This window comes from Sminthopsis crassicaudata, chromosome 1, assembly GCF_048593235.1.
Source record: "Sminthopsis crassicaudata isolate SCR6 chromosome 1, ASM4859323v1, whole genome shotgun sequence".
Taxonomy (NCBI): Eukaryota; Metazoa; Chordata; class Mammalia; order Dasyuromorphia; family Dasyuridae; genus Sminthopsis; species Sminthopsis crassicaudata.
In genome coordinates this window covers 397,331,243-397,350,032 of record NC_133617.1, presented here as the reverse complement: position 1 = coordinate 397,350,032, position 18,790 = coordinate 397,331,243, and the positions used below count along the sequence as shown (strand labels likewise).

Below are 18,790 nucleotides of genomic sequence, written 5' to 3'. Positions count from 1 at the left end.
GATCCTTTATGGCCAGAATCATAAAATGCGCAAGCAAGAACTAAGGGAAGGTAGGAGGCAAGGAGCGGAGAACTAAACTCATAAACTAGAGAGACCCGCATTGGGAAAACCAATGAATCTTTTTAAAATGGGACTAAATCAATTTCAAACTTCTTGGGTGTCCCTTTGATGATTTAGCTTTTTAATAGAACTTAGGTTTTACACTGTCATAAGTTCATTTTAGTTCAAAAAGGACTGAACTTTTATGATTTATTTAATACTGAGGTTTTTCAGAGTTGAATATTTCTGTAACACACATACATGTAATATATATACACATATATGTTACCTATTCAATTTTAAATTTCAAAAATAATTCTCCTGGATTTTGCTTAGTTATTTAATCTATTTTCTTTTAAAGTTAATTAAATGGAAAAAGGACTTTGAACTTTTGAATGTTGATGGCAATGTGGTTAGCTTATAATTTTTTTTTCCCCCCTGAGGCTGGGGTTAAGTGACTTGCCCAGGGTCACACAGCCAGGAAGTGTTAAGTGTCTGAGATCAGATTTGAACTCAGGTCCTCCTGACTTCAGGGCTGGCGCTCTGTCCACTGAGCCACCTTGCTGCCCCCAGCTTATAAATTAATAGGTAGCTTTTAGGGGTTCTAAGTTCTTGCAGTATTGTCTGTGCTTTTTGCATATTTTTGGCTTATTTTCTAATGTTAATTTAACAGAGATAACACAAAGATTCCTGGGATGTCTATAATTGATACACCAGGACTCGAATCTTTCCGGTAAAAACAAACTTTAAAAAAATCTCTCGGTTTTTATTCTCAAATGAAATTCTCTTCAACTGTTTTTTCTTTCAACTGTGTTAAATGATTCCCCACTGTTAATTTGGCTTTTGTTCATTTGTGATGTATTATCATACATACAAATTGATGTTGGAAATAATACTTTTATTCTACTTTAATCTGGTTATGTTACTTGCATAGAAAGTAGACATGATTATGGCTTCAATAGTTTCTAATAGCCTAAGAGAATACCAGAAGTTCCCCTATTCATGGGATCCTAGTTTTAGGACTAGGAGGAAACCGTAGAGGCCATTAAATCCAAATCCCTCATTTTTCCAAATGGAGAAAATGAGACCCAGCAAGGAGACATGACTTGCCTGCATGAATTGCAGAGACCTGAGTATTTTCGGAGGGCAGTAAAAAAGAGGGACAGACATAGGACTTCCTAGAGGAAGAGGGAGGAGGAGGGGAAAGTAGGGGGTGTAATTAGGACCAGGTGCTTGTGCCCAAGAAGAGAGAGAGAATCACAGAGAGGATGACAAGGAAGCTAGGAAGTCTTGGATTTAAACTCCCTGCCTGGTTAAGCTCACACTGACAGTTCGGGGGAGACTTGGAAGGCCTTGGGATCCGAGGACTTGGGGCAGAAGGAGGGCAGTCCAACCACTCAGGCCCCATGGGGTGGGGGGAATTGGGCTCTGCTATCACACTCCCTGGAGCAAATCTCCAGTACTCAGTACCCTTGAAGAAGTAGGTATCACCTATAGAATGAGAAGGAGGGGAGAGGTCAGTCATAGTACTTCTTAGGAAACTATTTATTCTAAAATAATAGCTTTTTTATTTTTCAAAATTTATACAAAAATAGTTTTCAACATTCACCCTTGCAAAACCTTGTCTTTCATATTTTTCTCCCTCCCTACCCATCTCCTCCTTCCCATAGATAGCAAATAATACAATATACCAAAAAATACAATATAATACAATGTACAATAAATATGTGCAATTAGAATTAATTCAATCTTCCCCAGACCCAGGAATCTGGATGTTCAGTTCTACTTTCTTCATCAAGTCAATCAGTATCCCACCCCCAACCCCTCCCACACACATACCTTTGTTGCCAATGGTCACATCATCAGGTGCTGAAGGTGCTCCCTCCCATAGGCTCAGACTCTTGGGGTAACCCGGGTCAATGCTGTAGATGGACTCATCAAAACGCCAATACTGTTCACCTTGAATCAGGTAAGTCTTCCCATTCTGGGGCCAAGAGAAAACAGCATCCACAACTACACCAGGGGGAAGCCCCAGTTCAGTTACCAGCTTTGGGGAGCCAGGCTCCAGCTGCCGGTCCTGAAACACCCAGAACTTGTGTCCTGAGGATTGGGAGGAATAAAGTCAGTCAAATATAAAATCTCATCACGGTTGTCCCTTCCCTCCACAGCAGCAAAGTTCCAGTCTTTTGCTTGTGCTTGTTCTTGTGCTTGTCTTGTGCCTTTCCTACTCTATCTCCCTTTTCCTCACCTCTTCCTCCACCAACTCTCAATGTCTCTTTTTTCCATCTCTGTCTCTCCCTGATAATAGTTTTTCCCTCTCCATTCTTCTTGCTCCCTTGCAATTCTCTTCTCTCCATACTTCTTCCCAGTCTTTTTGGCTCTTTTCCAACTTCCTATTCATCTCTTTTCTCCAACCCCGACTGCATTCCACCCTTCACTCCATTTACCACTGAAAAGCAGGATGCGTCCATCCAAAGGCCGAGAATAGGCTGCATCCACGGTCATCACGTGTTCAGGCAGCCCTTCCCAGAATCGGTGCAGCTTTGCAGGTCTAGGGGACACCAGCTGGCCTGAGGGCTGAAGGCGCCAGAACCAGGGTCCTGGAATACAGGAGGGGTCACCAATGGATCAGCCCTAAAGTCATCCACCCAGGTCCCAGGAGAGAGTGGCCCTGAAGCTATTGGAGTTCTCTACCAGCCTTTGCCAATGTTCCAGTTGACACAAATAAGACAGCTGGGCTCTTGGCCTTGGGCTTCAGAATATAAGGATTTAAAGGGGCCATTATTATGGATGGGTCAGAAGCAAAGAAAACTTGATGGCCCAGGGGATGAGAGAAATGGTGAGAGAGTCAGCATTTTAGGGCAAATAGGAGTCAAAGTCACTCACCTTTAAAGAAGAAGACTTCACCACGGATGTTGGCGATAGCATCAAAGTTACCAGAACATCGGTCTGGAACTGGGGCTGAAGGGCTGGGAGGAAGTGTAAGAGTGGGAAGGGGAAGATAAACGAGAGTGAGACAGAGAACTGGGGGCATCATGAGGGGGGAGAGGGAATCAAAGAGGGGATAATGAAGGGGACCAGGGAGAAATTGGGGATTGAGCAAAAAGGGGATATTCACCTGTCTGGAGGCTGTTCAGGAGGTTGGGGTGGAGGAACCAGAGGTTTCCGAGTTGGCTCTGGGTGGGGACTATTTGGACCCTTTCCTGGAAAGAAGAATTAGATGTGGGGTAAAATAGAGAGGCTGAAAGGCAGCTAGCTCTAGGAACGGTTCTCTTTCTCTTTATCCAGATGGAGAATGATGGAAAAGAAAAATGGTCTGGCGGTTAGAAGTCTTGAGTTCCAGTTTCATGTTTACTGCTTATTAGCTGTGTAACCTTTGTTGAAACATTTCCTATCTGAGCTTAAGCTTTCTCATATGCAAAATGGGGATAATAAAACCTGCTTTTCTAGAATTGTGGTGAAGATTAAATATTAAAAACCAATGGGGAGGGGGTGGAGAGTGGGAGTGGTACAGAGAACTGAGAAGGAATTTTGTGGGGGGGGGGAGGTTTGTTCCCATAACTCTTAGTCCAGATCTGGGAAAGAGAAAAATAGAGGGTCACAGGGCTCACCATAAAGCTGCTGAATCCCTTCTCGGTCATCAGGTGGAAGTCGATACTTTAAGGGGTCCCCAACTGGACCCTGGTAGAAAGGTCGCATGATGGAGTTGGGGGCTGAGGAGTGGGCCAAGCCCAAGGCATGGCCAAACTCATGGACAGCTACAGCAAACAGGTCTGTCCCACCGCCGTCTATGGGTTGAGAGAAGGCAGGTATTGAGTGGTGAAAAAAGAGGCCTTGGTCCAAATTCATCCTCTATACAGCTGCCAAAGGGATTTTCCCACAGTGCAGATCTGACTTCTATTGCTCCTCTACTCTATAAACTTCAATGACTCCCTACAGCTTCTAGGATAAAGCACACTCTTCTCTTTGGCTTTTAAAGCATTTCACAATGTGTCACCAGCCTACCTTTCTAACTTTGTTGTACATTACTTCTCTTCCTAGTCTAGCCAAGATTCTTATTCATAAGCAATTCCTTCGGTTTCTGTGACCAGGACTGTCTGTCCATCCCCCAGTGCCTAGAATGTGCTACACACACACACACACACACACACACACACACACACACACACACACACAGATATTTTTGTATGTATATCCCTAAGCCTAGGATCCAGCAGTAGTAGACACCAAATGTTTGATGATCAATTGATTGGTCCATCACCCTCCCTCATGATGGTCCTAACCTGCAGCCCTCTAAGCAAAAGATGACTTATATGACCATATAGCTGGTTCTAGAAAGGAGAAGCCCAACAAAGAAAAAACACAATTTGCAGAAAGGAGTAGTTCTAGGCAAGATGACTCTTCTTTGTTCTCCTGTTTCCTCTGATGTTTAGTATTCAGAACCTACCGCAGTCTCCATACTACCCAGGTGCTACAATGATATCTTTATTTCCTCTAACCCACCTGAACTCCTATTCTTTCCCTCATTTAGAATACCCTCCTCCTTCCTCTCATCTTCTCCATATCCTCCTTAGTCTTCAAGATCTCTCAGACCCCTTCCAGAAAGCCTTCCTGATCAGCCTGAGTCTAAAATCCCTAGAATTTAACCCAAAGTCTCACACACACAGTCTTTTGCTATTCTTCACTGTTCCGGTCCAACCTAACTGAACTCCTCCTGAGACTAGAGGTCTTGTCTTCTACTTCTTATAAATTAGCCTCCACTCTTTCCCCTCTCAACTTCTATCTACTCCAGTGATCCATGCAGAATTGTATGAGGAGCAGAAACTCAGTAAACTATTGTTGGATGTACTAGAGAAAAAGGTCCTCAGGGAAGGGAAGGAAATATCTCTGTGGATGGGGGTTTATCTCTAGGGAATAGGGTTGACTGAGGAATAAAGAGGAGTCCAAGGAGACTGTACCACTTTCCCCAAAGGTCCAGACTTCCTCATCATCAAAGTGGGTATCCCCAGAGATGGGGTGGTCCCCAGGGAAGAAGGCATGGGCTAACGTGCCCCCAGGCCCATCAAAGGGGTAGGTGTCCTTGTGATAGGCGCGAGCGAAGTCGATGAGGAGCTCCGGCTCTGTTCCTGCCCTGGGTTCAGCCTCCTGGAATGTCATCCCCACCTCAGTTCCCCAGGCAGTCAGAGCATAGTGCATCAGGCTTCGAACTGTGTCCTTGTTGAGGGCAGAGCCCTGTGGGAAGGAGCGAACCCTGGTGTCCAGAGAAGAGAGTCCAGTGTTAAGGAGAGAAGTGTATGGCAAGCAATTAAAACAATGATATGCAGATAAAGGAGTGATGGAGGAGCCCAGTTAGCCAACCACTCAATAACCATTTATTAAGTACCTAAGGCACTGTACTAATCACAAGAGATACATAGAAAGGTAAAACAATGAGGTGATCAGGGACAATTCCAATACACTTGTGATGGAAAAAAAAAAAAAAAAAGGTTAAAAAAAAAATCCATAACTTTAAGGATCCCATAGTGTAATGGAGGAGACAACATACAAATAATTATATACAAATAAATTATGTGCAGGATAAATAGGAAATCATCTACAGAGAGAAGGAAGTAGAATTCAAAGGATTCGGGGAAAGTTTCCTGTAGAAGGTGAGATTTTAGCAAGGAAGGAAGTCAGGGAGTCCAAGAGGGAAACATGAGGAAGGAGAAAATTCCATGCATGGGGGGCAGCCAATGAAAATGGTGAGTTGGGAGACAGAATGTCTTGTTTGAGGAACAATGATATTGAACTGAAGAGTGTGTAGTTGGATTTAAGGTGAGAAGATGGGATGGGGGAGGAAGGTAATGAAGGTCTTTGAATACCCACCAGAGAAGAGAATGTCATGAATTTACTAGAATTTAGTAAAGATCACTTTAAGAACAGAATGGATGATGGACTAGAGTAAGAGACTTATACCCTCAACAGTAATAAGGAAGTTTGGATGGGGGAGGGTTTGAGATGAAAGATAATGATTTCAGCTTTAGACATATTGGGTTTAAGATATCTACAGAACTTCCAGTTCAAAATATCTAATAGGCAGCTGGACAGTTGAGCCTGGAAGTTAGCAGACTGCTTAGTTCTAGGTAAGTAAATCTGAGAATTATCAGCACAGAGATGATATTTGAATCCATAAAAGCTGATGAAATCACCAAGGGAAATAGTAGAGAGGAAAAATAGAAGAGGGCCCAGTTCTCTGGGACATCCAAATTAGTTGCCATTACCTGAATGATGTTCCAGCAAAGGAATCTGATGAATGGTCATATAGGAGGAGAAACAGGAGAGTTTAGTGTCCTGAAACACTAGAGAGAAAGAAGTATAAAAGAGAAGGTGATTTACAGCATCAATGGGGTCAAGAGATCAAGAAGGATGAGGCTATTCTTTTCAACACGGAGGTGATCAAGGACAATTCCAATAGACTTGTGATGGAAAGTGCCATCTGCACTGAGAGAACTATGAATTTGAATCAAAGCATAATGTTTTCATTTTTTTGTTGCTATTGGGGTTTTGTTGTTGTTGTTTTTTGTGTTTTTTCGTTTTTGATCTGATTTTTTTGTGCAGTATGACAAATATGAAAATATGTTTAGAAGAATTGCACATGTTTAACCTATATCAGATTGCTTGTTGTCTTCAGGAGGAGGGAAGGGAGAGAGAACACAAGATTTTGCAAAGGTGAATATTAAAATGAGATGATTCAGGCCATTCCCAATGATTTTGTGATGAAAAGTGTCATCTACATCAGAGAGAGGATTGTGGGAACAGAGTGTGGTTCACAACATAGCATTTTCACTCTTTTCGTTGTTCTTTGTATTTTATTTTCTTTCTCATTTTTTCCAATTTTTCTTATGCAACACGATAATTGTATAAATATGTGTGCATATATTGGATTTAACATATCTCTACCATGTTTAATGTACATTGGACTACTTGCCATTTAGGAGAGGGGTGGGGAAGGGGAGGAATTGGAACACAAGGTTTTGCAATGTTGAATTATCCATGTTTTCAAAAATAAAAAGCTTTAAAAAAAAAAGGTAAATGTTGAAAACTATGTTGGCATTTAAAAAAAATAAAATACTATTAAGAAAGAGAATAAGCCTTTAGACTTGGCAATTAAAAGATCTTTAGTAACTCTGGAAAGAGCAGTTTCAACAAAATGATGACATTGGAGTCAGACCAAAGAGAGTTAAAAAGGGAGTGAGAAATGGAGGTATTTATTGTAGGCAACCTTCACAAGGAGTTGAGCCACAAAAAGCAAGAGAGAGATGGAACAATAGTCAGCAGGAAAGGGTGGATCAAATGAGGGGTTTGTTGACAAATAGACAAGGGGCAGGCAAAGATAAGACAAAAAGTGAGGGTGGTAGATGAGGCATTCTCTTGGAGAAGACAGGATGGAATGGAATCATTTATGCAAATAGGAAGATTAGCCTTGGCAAGCTGAAAGGCCAATTCTTTATATAAAACAGGTGAAAAACAGGAGATAGTGGTAGAAAGAGTCTGGGTACTATGAGATGAAGAGAAAGGGATCTCTCTGATAAATAAGCTCTCAGTTTAATAGGGAAGGAAAGAAGAAACCATGGAGGTTTTGAAAAGGAATAAAGAAGTTTGGAAAAGATGTGGTGAATGGGATAGTTAATTATGGAGACATAAAAGGATTGCCTTGCAGCAGTGAGGACCCATTTGAGGTTATCTAATATATACTGGCAGTGGATTCAGTAAGGTTTTATGATTTTCTTGATCTTAGTTCAGCAACATGTGATGAGGAACAAAGAAAGCAGATGATGGAAGTAGTATAAGGCTGAAGTTTGGTGAGGGAAATCAACATTATAATAACGTCAAGGCCCTGAAGAGGAGAGGACAGTGTAGTGTTGAACCAGGTCAACAAAAGGAAAGGATGGGGAAAGGAAGAGAATGCAGTTCATTCAGGGAGAGGACTGAGGCATCCAGGGACTAAAGGTCATGATGATGACAAGCAGGCTGTGGTTTTGAAAGGCATGGGGATAGATAAAATACCAAAGATTTTGACCAGATAAGGAAATGTCAACATGGCTGAACATGGAAGTGATACATTTATGGCTGATAGCAAGATCAAGGGTATGACTATTTTTGTATGAGGTGGGATAAAGGAATAGTTCATGAGAAATGAGTGAGTTGAAAAATAAATAAAGAATTTGAGAGAATATCAATATGTATTCTTCAGTGTCCTAGTATGAAGGTAGGAATTAGGAAGGGGGAAAAATTTATAGTGAGGCACCAAGTCCCTTAAGTCTAATAGTAAGGCTTTGGGGAGGAAAACAAAGTGAATTAAATGCCAACTCACAGACACTATACAGCCTACCAGAGGGTATATGAGGCTACAACAGATAAGTTATCTGGTGAGAAATCAAGGAGTAGAACCTAGAACCCACCTCCAGAACAGCTGCTTCTTCTTCCAGAAGCTGCCTGTAAGGGCATATCGCCTCTTTCTTACCAACCCAGCCACTCCCAGAACATCAGGCAGAGAACATCGAGGCTTCTTCATAGTGTCCAACGTGGCCTGATCTGGAAAGGAGAAGGGACATGAGAGGTCAAAGGAATGGACAGATGCCGAGCCCTAACCCTAAGAATTGGCAGAGAGAGTACAAAGAAGGAAAGCAGCCCCTGGGATCAGGAAGCTGTAATGTCAGTACTAAAAACTGTCTGAGAGCAAGACTGGCTAGATCTGTGGTAAATACACCACTCCTAATCTGTTCTGAGAGCTGCCCTTCCACCCCATTCTGTGGACCTGTGAACCAACAATAGTAGTAGCAAGCACTACCTCTATTTTGAATTTTCCATCCTATTCTTGCCCATGAGTTCCTGCCTTAGAATTTTGCAGAAGCTTTGAGAATTTGGGATCCAGAAAGAAAGGACTTAGGGGTAGCTGGGGGTGCAGTGGATAGAGCACCAGCCCTGAAGTCAGGAGGACTTGAGTTCAAATCTGGTCTCCGACACTTAACACTTCCTAGTTGTGTGACTCTGGGCAAGTCACAACCCCAATTTCGAAGAAAGAAAGAAAGAAAGAAAGAAAGAAAGAAAGAAAGAAAGAAAGAAAGAAAGAAAAGAAAGAAAGAAAGAAAGAAAGAAAGAAAGAAAGAAAGAAAGAAAGAAAGAAAGAAAGAAAGAAAGAAAGAAAGAAAGAAAGAAAGAAAGAAAGAAAGAAAGAAAGAAAGAAAGAAAGAAAGAAAGAAAGAAAGAAAGAAAGAAAGAAAGAAAGAGAAAGAAAGGAAGGAAGAAAGAAAGGAAGGAAGGAAGAAGGAAGAAAGAAAGAAGGAAAGAAAGAAAGAAAGAAAGAAAAGAAAGAAAGAAAGAAAGAAAGAAAGAAATAGAGAAAGAAAGAAAGAAAAAGAGAGAGAGAGAAAGAAAGAAAGAAAGAAAGAAAGAAAGAAAGAAAGAAAGAAAGAAAGAAAGAAGAAAGAAAGAAAGAAAGAAAGAAAGAAAGGAAGGAAGGAAGGAAGGAAGGAAGGAAGGAAGGAAGGAAGGAAGGAAGGAAGGAAGGAAGGAAGGAAGGAAGGAAGGAAGGAAGGAAGGAAGGAAGGAAGGAAGGAAGGAAGGGAAGGAGAAAGGGATGGAGGAAGGGAAGGAGGGAAGGAAGGAAGAAAGAAGGGGAGGAGAGAGAAAGGGAGGGAGGGAGGGAAGGAGGGAGGAAGCAGGGAGGGAGGGAGGGAAGGAGGGAAAGACTAAGAACTTGATAGACCCTTACAGCGAGGCACCAGATTTGAAGATGGCTGGAGGATATAAGAAAGATCTGAAAAGAGTCGAAGGGATGGTCCTGGAGGGAAGTAAGAGGTGACAGAAGAATGGGATCTGTTGAATATAACATGGCTTCTAGCTTTGGGGAAGGGATCTCCTAGGGCTGTATGACTCAAATCAAATCACTTAACCACCTCCCTGTCCGCCTCAGTTTCCTCAATTGTAAAACAGAGATAACAATAGCCCCTGCCTCACAGAGTTGTTGTGAGGATTAAATGAGACGTTATTGCTAAAGCGCTTAGCCCCGGGCCTGGCACGGGTTCTCGTTCCCCTAGGATAGTCTAGTTTCCTTCCCGTGACCGTTGGCTGGAGAAGGAGCGGGGCAAGGAGTGTTTGGGAGGAAGAGAATAACCATTCATTACCCATGAGGCCGGTTTCCTGCAAGCCAGCGAACCTCTGCATGACTTTGATTGCGTCCCGGAGCTGTTCTGGGCTCTGCAGCTGGGCCTGAGCAGGGTGGGGTGGGGGCAGGTAGCCAAAGCGAGTGAGCCAGTCCTGGACCACGAAATAGAAGTAGTTAACGGGGAAGGGCGGGGTCGGGTGGGGAAAGGAGAGAACCCAGAGCCTCTTAGAGATAGAGCAAGACTCTCGATCCCCAGGCTCTACAGCCCAGGATAGAATCTAGGGTAATTCCCCCTAGCTGCCTCACCTTCCAGGCAAGGATCAGAGACCCGCGCCCTCCCCCCCCCCCGCCCCCCGCCCAGGATCCTGACGTGCCCTCCGGAGCTGTTTGTCGCACGCTTATCCGCCGATTCGAACTCTCGCTTCCCCGACCGCGGTCCCCGTATCTTCTCTGGTCCCTCTCGTCTTCTGGAATACTGTGCCAACCCCAGACACTTCCAGACTCCGGGAATGCCAGTTCACGTCTTTCCACTGGTTCCTCAAACTTCGCTCTTTCCCTTCTGTGACCCCGGCGTTCAGGGCTCCAGCTTCCCTCTCCTTCTTGGACCGAGATGTCCCCCCCCAGCTTTCCTTCTCCCCTCCAGACCCTAGCTTTTATCTTTCTACTCCCCGAGATCCTACTTCTCATCTCACTTTTAATACTCTCCTGAACAGCGAGTCCCACACCTCTCTCCCTATTCCCGATCCCGACGTCCAGAATCCCAATTTCTTTCTCCCACCCTCCCTGCCCCAGATGTCCCGGACTCCTGCTCTTCCCTGTCCTTTTTAGATCCTTGCTTCTACCTCACTTCTGTTCACTTAAGGGCTTCGCCACCCTCCGCGACCCTTTTCCCTACGATCTGCGTAAAGCACCTGTGCTTGCCTCTGCGCGTCCCGCACTAGCATCTCCACCTCGCCATCTCCTAGACCCAGATGTCTAAGGACCGCAGCTTCCGTTGCTCTCACTCCGGACCCCGCCGAATCAGGCCCCAGCTTCCCTCTCCCCGGCCCCGGGACCCGGCGTCCTGTCCCGTACTCACCACGCTCAGGCTGACATCCTGAGCAGAGGGCTCCAGGGTCCGGGCAGGGGCCGGGAACGGTAGCAGCAGTAGCAGTAGCAGGGTAAGGACAGGACGCTCTCGTAGCCACATGACCCTGGCTCAGGCCAGGCTCTTGAAATTAGAGGAAAGGAAAGAGTGATGGAGGAGAGGGGGGACAGCCTAAATAACAGAAAAGGGGTTGTCAGAGAGGGAGCACCCCGCCCAGCCGACCCCTGTTCTGGCTTTTCGGCAGGGCAGCTGAGGTTGACTCAGGTACCAAATTGCTGATGTCTTCGGGGTATCCAGGGACCGAGGCTGAGGGGTCCGAAAAGTCCTGGACACTAAGGGGTCCGCGGACTGACAGTGCAGTGTCGAGTGGGGCGGGGCGGGGCAAGGCGGGTTACAGCATCGCACTGGGGTGGAGTGAAGGGGAAATGGCCCACTTTCCCTAGCTCGGCGGTAAGCAGTGATTTGGGAACTTCAAAGGTGGGGCTGAGCCCGAAGATGATTGGGGATTTGGGAAGAGAGACTGGGAGTGAAGGAGACAATAAATGGGCGAAAGGCTGAGTCCTCGGAGGGAGAGGTAAGGCAGGAGAGAAAATAGGGCTGGAGGCCAAGGCTAGGTAAGAGAACTATGGGATTTGGGGCTGGGACGGGAAAGGTGGGGAGAGGAGATGGAGAACAACTGAGATGAGGGAGGGGAAAGACTTAAGGAATCAGGAAGACTAGGTCCCAGAATCTTGGATTTGAAAGGGACCTTGGGGTGCCGGTAATTGCTTGGAGAACAGGGAGAGGAGATAAAGGAATCAGGGGCTGGAAAACCTAGGCTCTTGGAGGGGGGAGGGGAGTCCATTAGCCGGAGATAATGTATGAAGATGTTAGGTACCCGGAATCGGAAAGCCCTGAAAGGGGGAGGTAGAGACAGAGAGAGCCTGGGAAATGGACACTGGTCCTAAGAGGGGAGCAGCACTCCCTAACACCAGTAGTGTCCCTCATCTAGATACTCACCTCCCCCAAAAGTGAAGCATATGGAAAAATGTGGAAGAGAACCATTCATCTCTTTTCCCCCTTTGGTTTCCTTATGTTGCTCCCTTAAAGGTACCTTCTTCTGAGTGTTCATTCTCCAGGATACATTTGGAGCTTCTCTTATCCCTCCTCCCCCTTCATTTTCTGTGTCTGCTCCTCTGGTTGTGGTCTGGCAGCAGTCCGTCTGAACTTTCCATACAAATGGTTCAAATGAGACACGGAGAGTGGCAGTGAGGCACCAATGAAAGGAAGAGATGCACTTCCTACTCAGATCCAGCTACAGAGATCCTTTCCTTGCTTCTTCAAGACCGGACCCACTGCTGCCATTCCCCCCAGCCCCTAACGTCACATGTACCCGCAAGTACTCGCTTCCTCTTCAAATATCTCAGAGTCATTCTAGCTCTCTGTCGGACCTCAGGGTACTCTATCATCATTGTCAAGATGACTCTTGGATTTGTTGGACGAAATTGAGGAAGGGGTGAGGGAGAAACAGCAGAGTTAGAGAAACTGAAATTGAAACAGACAATGAGACAAGAGAAAAGCAGACATGTAGACACAGTGGAGAGGGAAAGGGGACAGAGACAATAAGAAACAATGAAGGGACCACAAAAATAAAGTTAAGGTGACAGATATGACAGACATTTGCATACAAGAGCCAGGGAAACCTAGGGCTGAGCTGATGGGGGAGTTAGGTCCTCTCTTACTGGGGCGATCTATCTCCCCCATTTCTGCCCTAGACAGACTCCATAAACAAATAAATCCAAATTCTCTCTGACAAGCCTCTGATAGTATCTCTCCCCTGCTGAGGGTAATTGTTATGTGTGGTTACCTCTCCTATTTGAACATCCTATATTGCTCTACTTGCAACCCTTTCCTTACTCAAGGTACAGAGAGGCCCTACGAATGTGTGTCATAGTTACACAAGTATGTGTACCAACTCCTCCCCCCAACTTGGCTGTGAGTTTTATTAAGAAAGAGGCCAAGTTTTACTGGGCTCTGGCTGCCTCTCAGCACCCACCACAGGACCTCATATGCACAGACACAAGTGCATCCCCACTTAGGGGTTATGAGAGCCAGACAGCCTCTTAAAAACCATCTGGTCAGTGTCCACCTCCCCCTCACCCTTTTTTACAGAAGAAAATAGGGACAGACATAGGATTAATCACTGGGATCTTCAAACTGAACAGAATTGAGTCTGCCCTCAATTTGGATAACTGTCTGAGCCCACTTCTCCTACACTATTACTACCTACCATCAATCTGGTGTCTTGTCTCATAACTGCCTTAGAGGCAGGTGAGCAGATCAGAGAGATCATCCTCCTTTTTACAGAGATGGAATCTGAGAATCAGAAAAGATCTCACCCAAGGCTGATCATACAAATCCAGCAGCTGCCTTGCCTGGGCTGCAAACATATTTCCTAACTGTCAGACCAGAGTTACTAGTCTAACCAGACACTTGGCTGCTACCCATCCCCCAACTAGTAGGAAGTCTAGTTCTTTTGTTACTGAGAAATCCGAGGGTTTTTCTAAGAGCTACCTCAATAAGGACTCTGGGTGGGGCACTGCCTTTCTTTTGGGCTATCTCTCAAGCCTCAATACCTTTTCTTCTCTGGGGTCTCCTAGATAGCTATACCCCTCCCCCTCCCACCAACTTCTCCCTACCCCTGATAGGTCCAGATTTCTTGAATCTTCTCAGTTTCCCTTCCTCAGCTTTCCTGCATCCTCTTATTGAAAATCCCCAAACCAGAGCTTAGTTCTGCTTTACAAGAACTCAGAGGAGAGGGCAGAACACAGGAAAGGAGGGGAAGAGAGAAAGGAGACAGGGAGATAGAGAAAGGAGAGAAAGAGATTCTGTCCTTAGTGCCATCTTCCTCTCTCAGGCAGCCAGTGTTGGATTGGTCCACCAACTCCCAGATCTCTCCAGGAACCCTAAGCCCTCTTCAAGATGTGGGATTCCAGCTCGTCCTGCCAGTTGGCCATTCCAGATCAATATAGACAAGCTGAGTGTTTCTGGGAAAGAGGTGGGGGGAAGGGCCAAACCACGACCACTAATGGGGATGGGGTTGGTTAGGGAAGAAGTTGAAAGGAGTGAAACTGCCCTGCTCCTTTCAGCTGCCATCCTTCCGTTCTCTTTTGTCTTTTACTGACAAAATTCTAAGTGTTGTCTACAATTGCTGCCTGCACTTTGCCGCTCATTAGAACTCACTCAGCTCCTTAATAAAGTAAATACTCAGATCCTTTTTAAAAATAGAGAAAGAGAACTCAAATAACTTTCCATTTATCATGATTAGTGCAGACATTCGGGTTGCCTTCTTCACTGAAAATGATTACATACACAGGTAAAGAGTCAAGGACTCACAAACTAAGCATATTTTGTTATTTTTCAAAGCTCTGGAGGATCTCTTCCTGTTAATCTCCCAAAATCTGTTTACTAAGGTAGTTCAATACATTGAGCAGAATGTTGGAAGAGTTGGGTTCAAGTCTAGCTCTGCTACAATGTGCTTGTGGCCAAATCACTTCCCCTCTAAAAGTCTAAATTGACTCCTCAATAATAATCTTGCCTCGTTCCCATAAATTAATTAGGGATAATTAATCCTAGAATGTTAGATCCGGAAGGGACCTTGAAAATATTACAGCTGAAAAGTACTTTAGATAACATCTAATCCAACCATTCTTTGACTTGGTGGTTATACACTGACTCAGAAGCTATGTTAAGATAGAGCCAAAGTTTCCTCATCCCCCACAAAAAGGCTGTCTTCTAGATAAAGCGAATTATTTAATTGTGGGGTGCCTTTTCCCCCTCACAACTCAAGCAATACGTGGTTTGGTCACTTTTTTGTTTGGCTGATTTCCTAACCACAAAACACCTCAAGTTTAAATTGATTTTAAAATTTCGAGAAGAAATCAAGAGAACTGATGGTGAGAAGATTCTAAGATGCCAAAACAAGAGACTATAAAAGGCAAGACAGAGACAGTGAGACAAAGTGAGAAAAAGAAATAGAGAGAAATAAAACATAAAGAAGGGGGAAAAGGGAAAGGAAAAGAGAAGAGAGACAGGGACAGAGAGACACACAGAAAAACATACAGAGAAAGAAAAACAAAGACACAGAGAGACAAACTCAGAGAGGGACAGAGACAAAGAAAGAGTGTGTCATTAAGTGCCACAGGGGTTCAGAAAAAGATCAGTGTGAGTGTCAGGAAAGCTTTTCTAGAGAAGATCAGGACTAGGCCAGGAATGTGTGTAGGATTTGGACTAGCTGAGAAGAGGACACTAGAGGGACGTCCAGGCAGGGAATGGGAGGTGGGGGTGGAGTTAGATTTAAAGTAGCAGGAAATGAATGATGGTGCTCTGATTGGAAAGGAAGAGTCATCAGTTTTGGCAGATTTGGGCTCCCAGAGGTAGCCTGAAATAAGGCTAGAAAGGGAGATTGAAGTTAGACTCTGAATAACCCTGAATGCCAGGAGAGAAGAGTTTGAAATTTATTTGGCAGGCAATGGGGAATTTCTTGACGTATTTTGAGCAGGGGAATAATCTGTCTAAATTTATGCATAAGGAAGATGATTGGCACAGTATACCAGAAAAAAGATTGGAGAGGGAAAAGAGTAGAGACAGATGAATTAACTTAAGATGATGGAATAAGCATTATGGTGGCAGGATCATAGATGAATTAGAAGGGACTTCCAGAGTCACCTAGTACAACCACTTTTTTTTTTTTTTAACAGATACTTTTCCTTTTTAACAAGGAAATTGAGGCCCCCATAAGTTTTTTTTTAACTTTTTATTTTCGAAATATATGCATGGATAATTTTCAGCATTCACTCTTGAAAAATCCTGTTCTGGTTCCAATTTTTTTTTTCTCCCTTCCTTCTCCCCACCCTCTCCCCTAGAGGACAGGTAATCTAATATATGTTAAACATATGCAATTCTTCTATATGCATTTCCACAATTTTCCTGCTGCACAAGAAAAATCAGATCAAAAAGAAAAAAAAAAAAAAAAAGGAAAAAGGAAGCAAAAACCAAGCAAACAACCACGACAAAAAGTGAGATCCATACTCAGTCCCCACAGTCCTCTCTCTGGATGCAGATGATTCTCTCCATCATAAGACCATTAGAACTAGTCTGAATCACCTGGTTGTTGAAAAGAGTCATGTCCATCACAGTTGATCATCACATAATTTTCTTGTTGCTGTATATAGTGATCTCTTGGTTCTGCTCATTTCACTCAGCATCAGTTCATGTAAGTCTCTCCAGGTCTCTCTGAAATCATCCTGCTGGTCATTTCTTACAGAACAATAATACTCCATAACATTGATATACCACAATTTATTCAGCCATTCTCCAACTGATGGGCATCCACTCTGTTTCCAGTTCTTGCCACTACAAAGAGGGCTAGGGGAAGACTTCAGGATTAGCCCAGGTTCTGAATGTCTAATTCTACTCCAGGGAGGATTTTAGGACCAACTTGAGCCCTGATATCTGCTGAGGAGTGATGGATGAGGCAGGAGTCAGGAGGATGTTCAAGCAGGAATCCATTTAATCAAGACAGCTTTCCATTTTATATACCTTGTAACCATGGACCAACTTATTATCATGGACAGGTGTTTCCCACTTCAGTATAACTCTGCTTCAAGCACAACACAGATTGCCATACCCCTTTGACTTCTCAGGAAAGCTAAGATGCCCTTAGGGGAAGATGGAAAGCCAAACCAGATATGTCAGCAAGGTTCCTTATTGGGCTGGAGGGTCATACTTCACCCACGGTTCCCCACTATTTGTGATCCTCAACAGGTTACTACAAAAATTTTTGTGACTTGCCTAGATCATTGAGGTGGGATTTGAACTCAAGCCCTCTGACTCCACAATCTATGCTCTTTCAACTACATTGACGGGATTTGAGATCTTTTTGGAGGCTGAAGGATGGCGAGAAGAGAGAAGGGATGGAGTGAAAAACAAAGAGTAAAAAAAAAAAAAATGATCCTAAGGTTTCAAGCTTAGATGACTAAAAGAATGGTGATGTCATTAGATAGAAACAGGAGAGTCAGGGGAAAGGATAAGTTTGGTGGCAGGAGTTAAGTTGAGTCCAATCTTGCAATTTAATTTGAGATGTAAATTCCAGGTATAACAATTGAAATGGACAAAAGACTGGCCCCTTCATCCCTAGGTCAAGGGGCCTCAGACTTATAGGAAAATGTTGCTTAAACTAAATTAAGGGAAGTGTTATGTTCAGACTGGATCCCATCCCCCGGTTCATGAGACCCTAGACTTTCCAAGAAGTGTGTGTCTAACAGAGTCAGGACAACATTGCAAAACATGTCAACAGGTTCCATTGTGTGCTCACTCTCATCCAGACACTTCTCCAACAAGAACCTGTGTCAGTGATTTTTGAAATTTGTAACCACAAAGCTGTCCTAGGATGTGGCAAACGGGCTTAAAAGTGTGCCTCACTAAAGGTTCGGGGCTGATCTCTACTAGCCAGTCTAGGGGTGTCAGTGGCTGGCCGGCTAATAAATGATACTTTAAATTGGATAATCTGGTCAGAGCTGTCTATCTCATGTCCGTCTATTTCATTTGGAGGTTCCACCGAGATAAGCCTTTGGCTCAGTCTGACCGCCAGTCCCTCTCCCTGGAGGGCAAAAGAAGTTATGAATCCTAGGGGGTGGCCACTGAGAGATGTTCCTTGGCCCCAGTTTCCAGAAATTTCTTTGTGTGGACCAAATTTTGAATTCGGTCCAAAATTGGCACAGAGCATCCTAAAAGCCAGTTCTGGTTAATAAGATTCTGAGGGGTCCCTGCAGCCATCTGTCTGGTCTGGTGAGTACTCCTGAAACAAGTGGCTAAGTTGGATGCAACATCAAAGCCCTTGTTGACCTCCACAGGACGCTGTGTGATAGTCCAGTCTAATCTGGTTCCCTGGTAATATGTGTTCCGTGTTCTGTATGTGTGTGATTAGTCTGCCTGGTCTGTTGGTTGCAGTCTGTGTCCTGGGTATTCTGTGTGATTTGCCTGTCCATTCTGTTGGTTGTGGTCTTTGCCCTGTGTGTCCTGTATGATTGTTTGTCTGTTTGCTTGAAGAGCCCTGTTAAAGATTTAAGATAAAAATGCCCATTTTTAATCTGTTACACTAATTCATAAGCAAAAGCAACAGAATTTTTTAAAAATAAAAGGTGAAAATAGAGCTCTGCGTGTGTCTGTGTGTATATGTTTGTTTGCTTTGCATTTTGTTCTGTGTTAAAAAAAAATTAGCAAGCTTGTAAGAGATAAGAATTCAGCCTCTGTGTTGCAGGCTTAGAAAAATATCAGGCTGAATTGTTTGAAGAGGAATTCATTCAGAGTAGTAATTCTTTCAAGAGTGGCTCAGGCAAGGAAAGAAGTTTGAAAAAAATCTCTTTCTCTCAGGAAAAGGGAGAGAAGGGAAGAAATAAAAACAGATTGAAAGGGATTTGAAAGTTTAGAAAGTTTAAAAAAAATATATTATATATATATATATATATAAAGAGCAG

The 18,790-nt window shown here is 43.9% G+C and overlaps 1 protein-coding gene across 3 annotated transcripts; it reads right to left on the bottom strand.

The window, feature by feature from the left end:
• Positions 1 to 916: 916 nt before the first annotated feature.
• On the bottom strand, positions 917 to 12,467 carry MMP25 (matrix metallopeptidase 25). 3 transcript variants are annotated; one of them, XM_074279916.1, is made up of 11 exons: positions 12,367 to 12,467; positions 11,265 to 11,396; positions 10,206 to 10,338; positions 8,481 to 8,613; positions 4,998 to 5,290; positions 3,651 to 3,827; positions 3,158 to 3,242; positions 2,926 to 3,008; positions 2,487 to 2,639; positions 1,879 to 2,139; positions 917 to 1,530 (listed from the first exon to the last, which is right to left on the bottom strand). In XM_074279916.1, exons 2-11 carry the CDS (start codon positions 11,373 to 11,375, stop codon positions 1,259 to 1,261), a joined length of 1,701 nt encoding a protein of 566 aa, XP_074136017.1. In that variant the 5' UTR covers positions 11,376 to 11,396; positions 12,367 to 12,467; the 3' UTR covers positions 917 to 1,258. The 3 variants fall into 3 exon arrangements, with proteins under 3 accessions (XP_074136017.1, XP_074136016.1, XP_074136015.1); XM_074279915.1 differs by having other exon boundaries at positions 12,273 to 12,390; XM_074279914.1 differs by lacking the exon at positions 12,367 to 12,467 and having other exon boundaries at positions 11,265 to 11,519.
• Positions 12,468 to 18,790: the final 6,323 nt, after the last annotated feature.

What these genes read in the sequence shown, in the direction of transcription:
- MMP25 (XM_074279916.1), bottom strand. Translation starts at nt 11,375, where the DNA reads ATGTGGCTACGAGAGCGTCCTGTCCTTACCCTGCTACTGCTACTGCTG. An exon ending in AGGATGTCAGCCTGAGCGTG is followed by an intron (nt 10,339 to 11,264) that starts GTGAGTACGGGA and finishes TTCGTGGTCCAG; the next exon opens with GACTGGCTCACTCGCTTTGG. An exon ending in CCTGAACAGCCTCCAGACAG is followed by an intron (nt 3,009 to 3,157) that starts GTGAATATCCCC and finishes ACTTCCTCCCAG; the next exon opens with CCCTTCAGCCCCAGTTCCAG.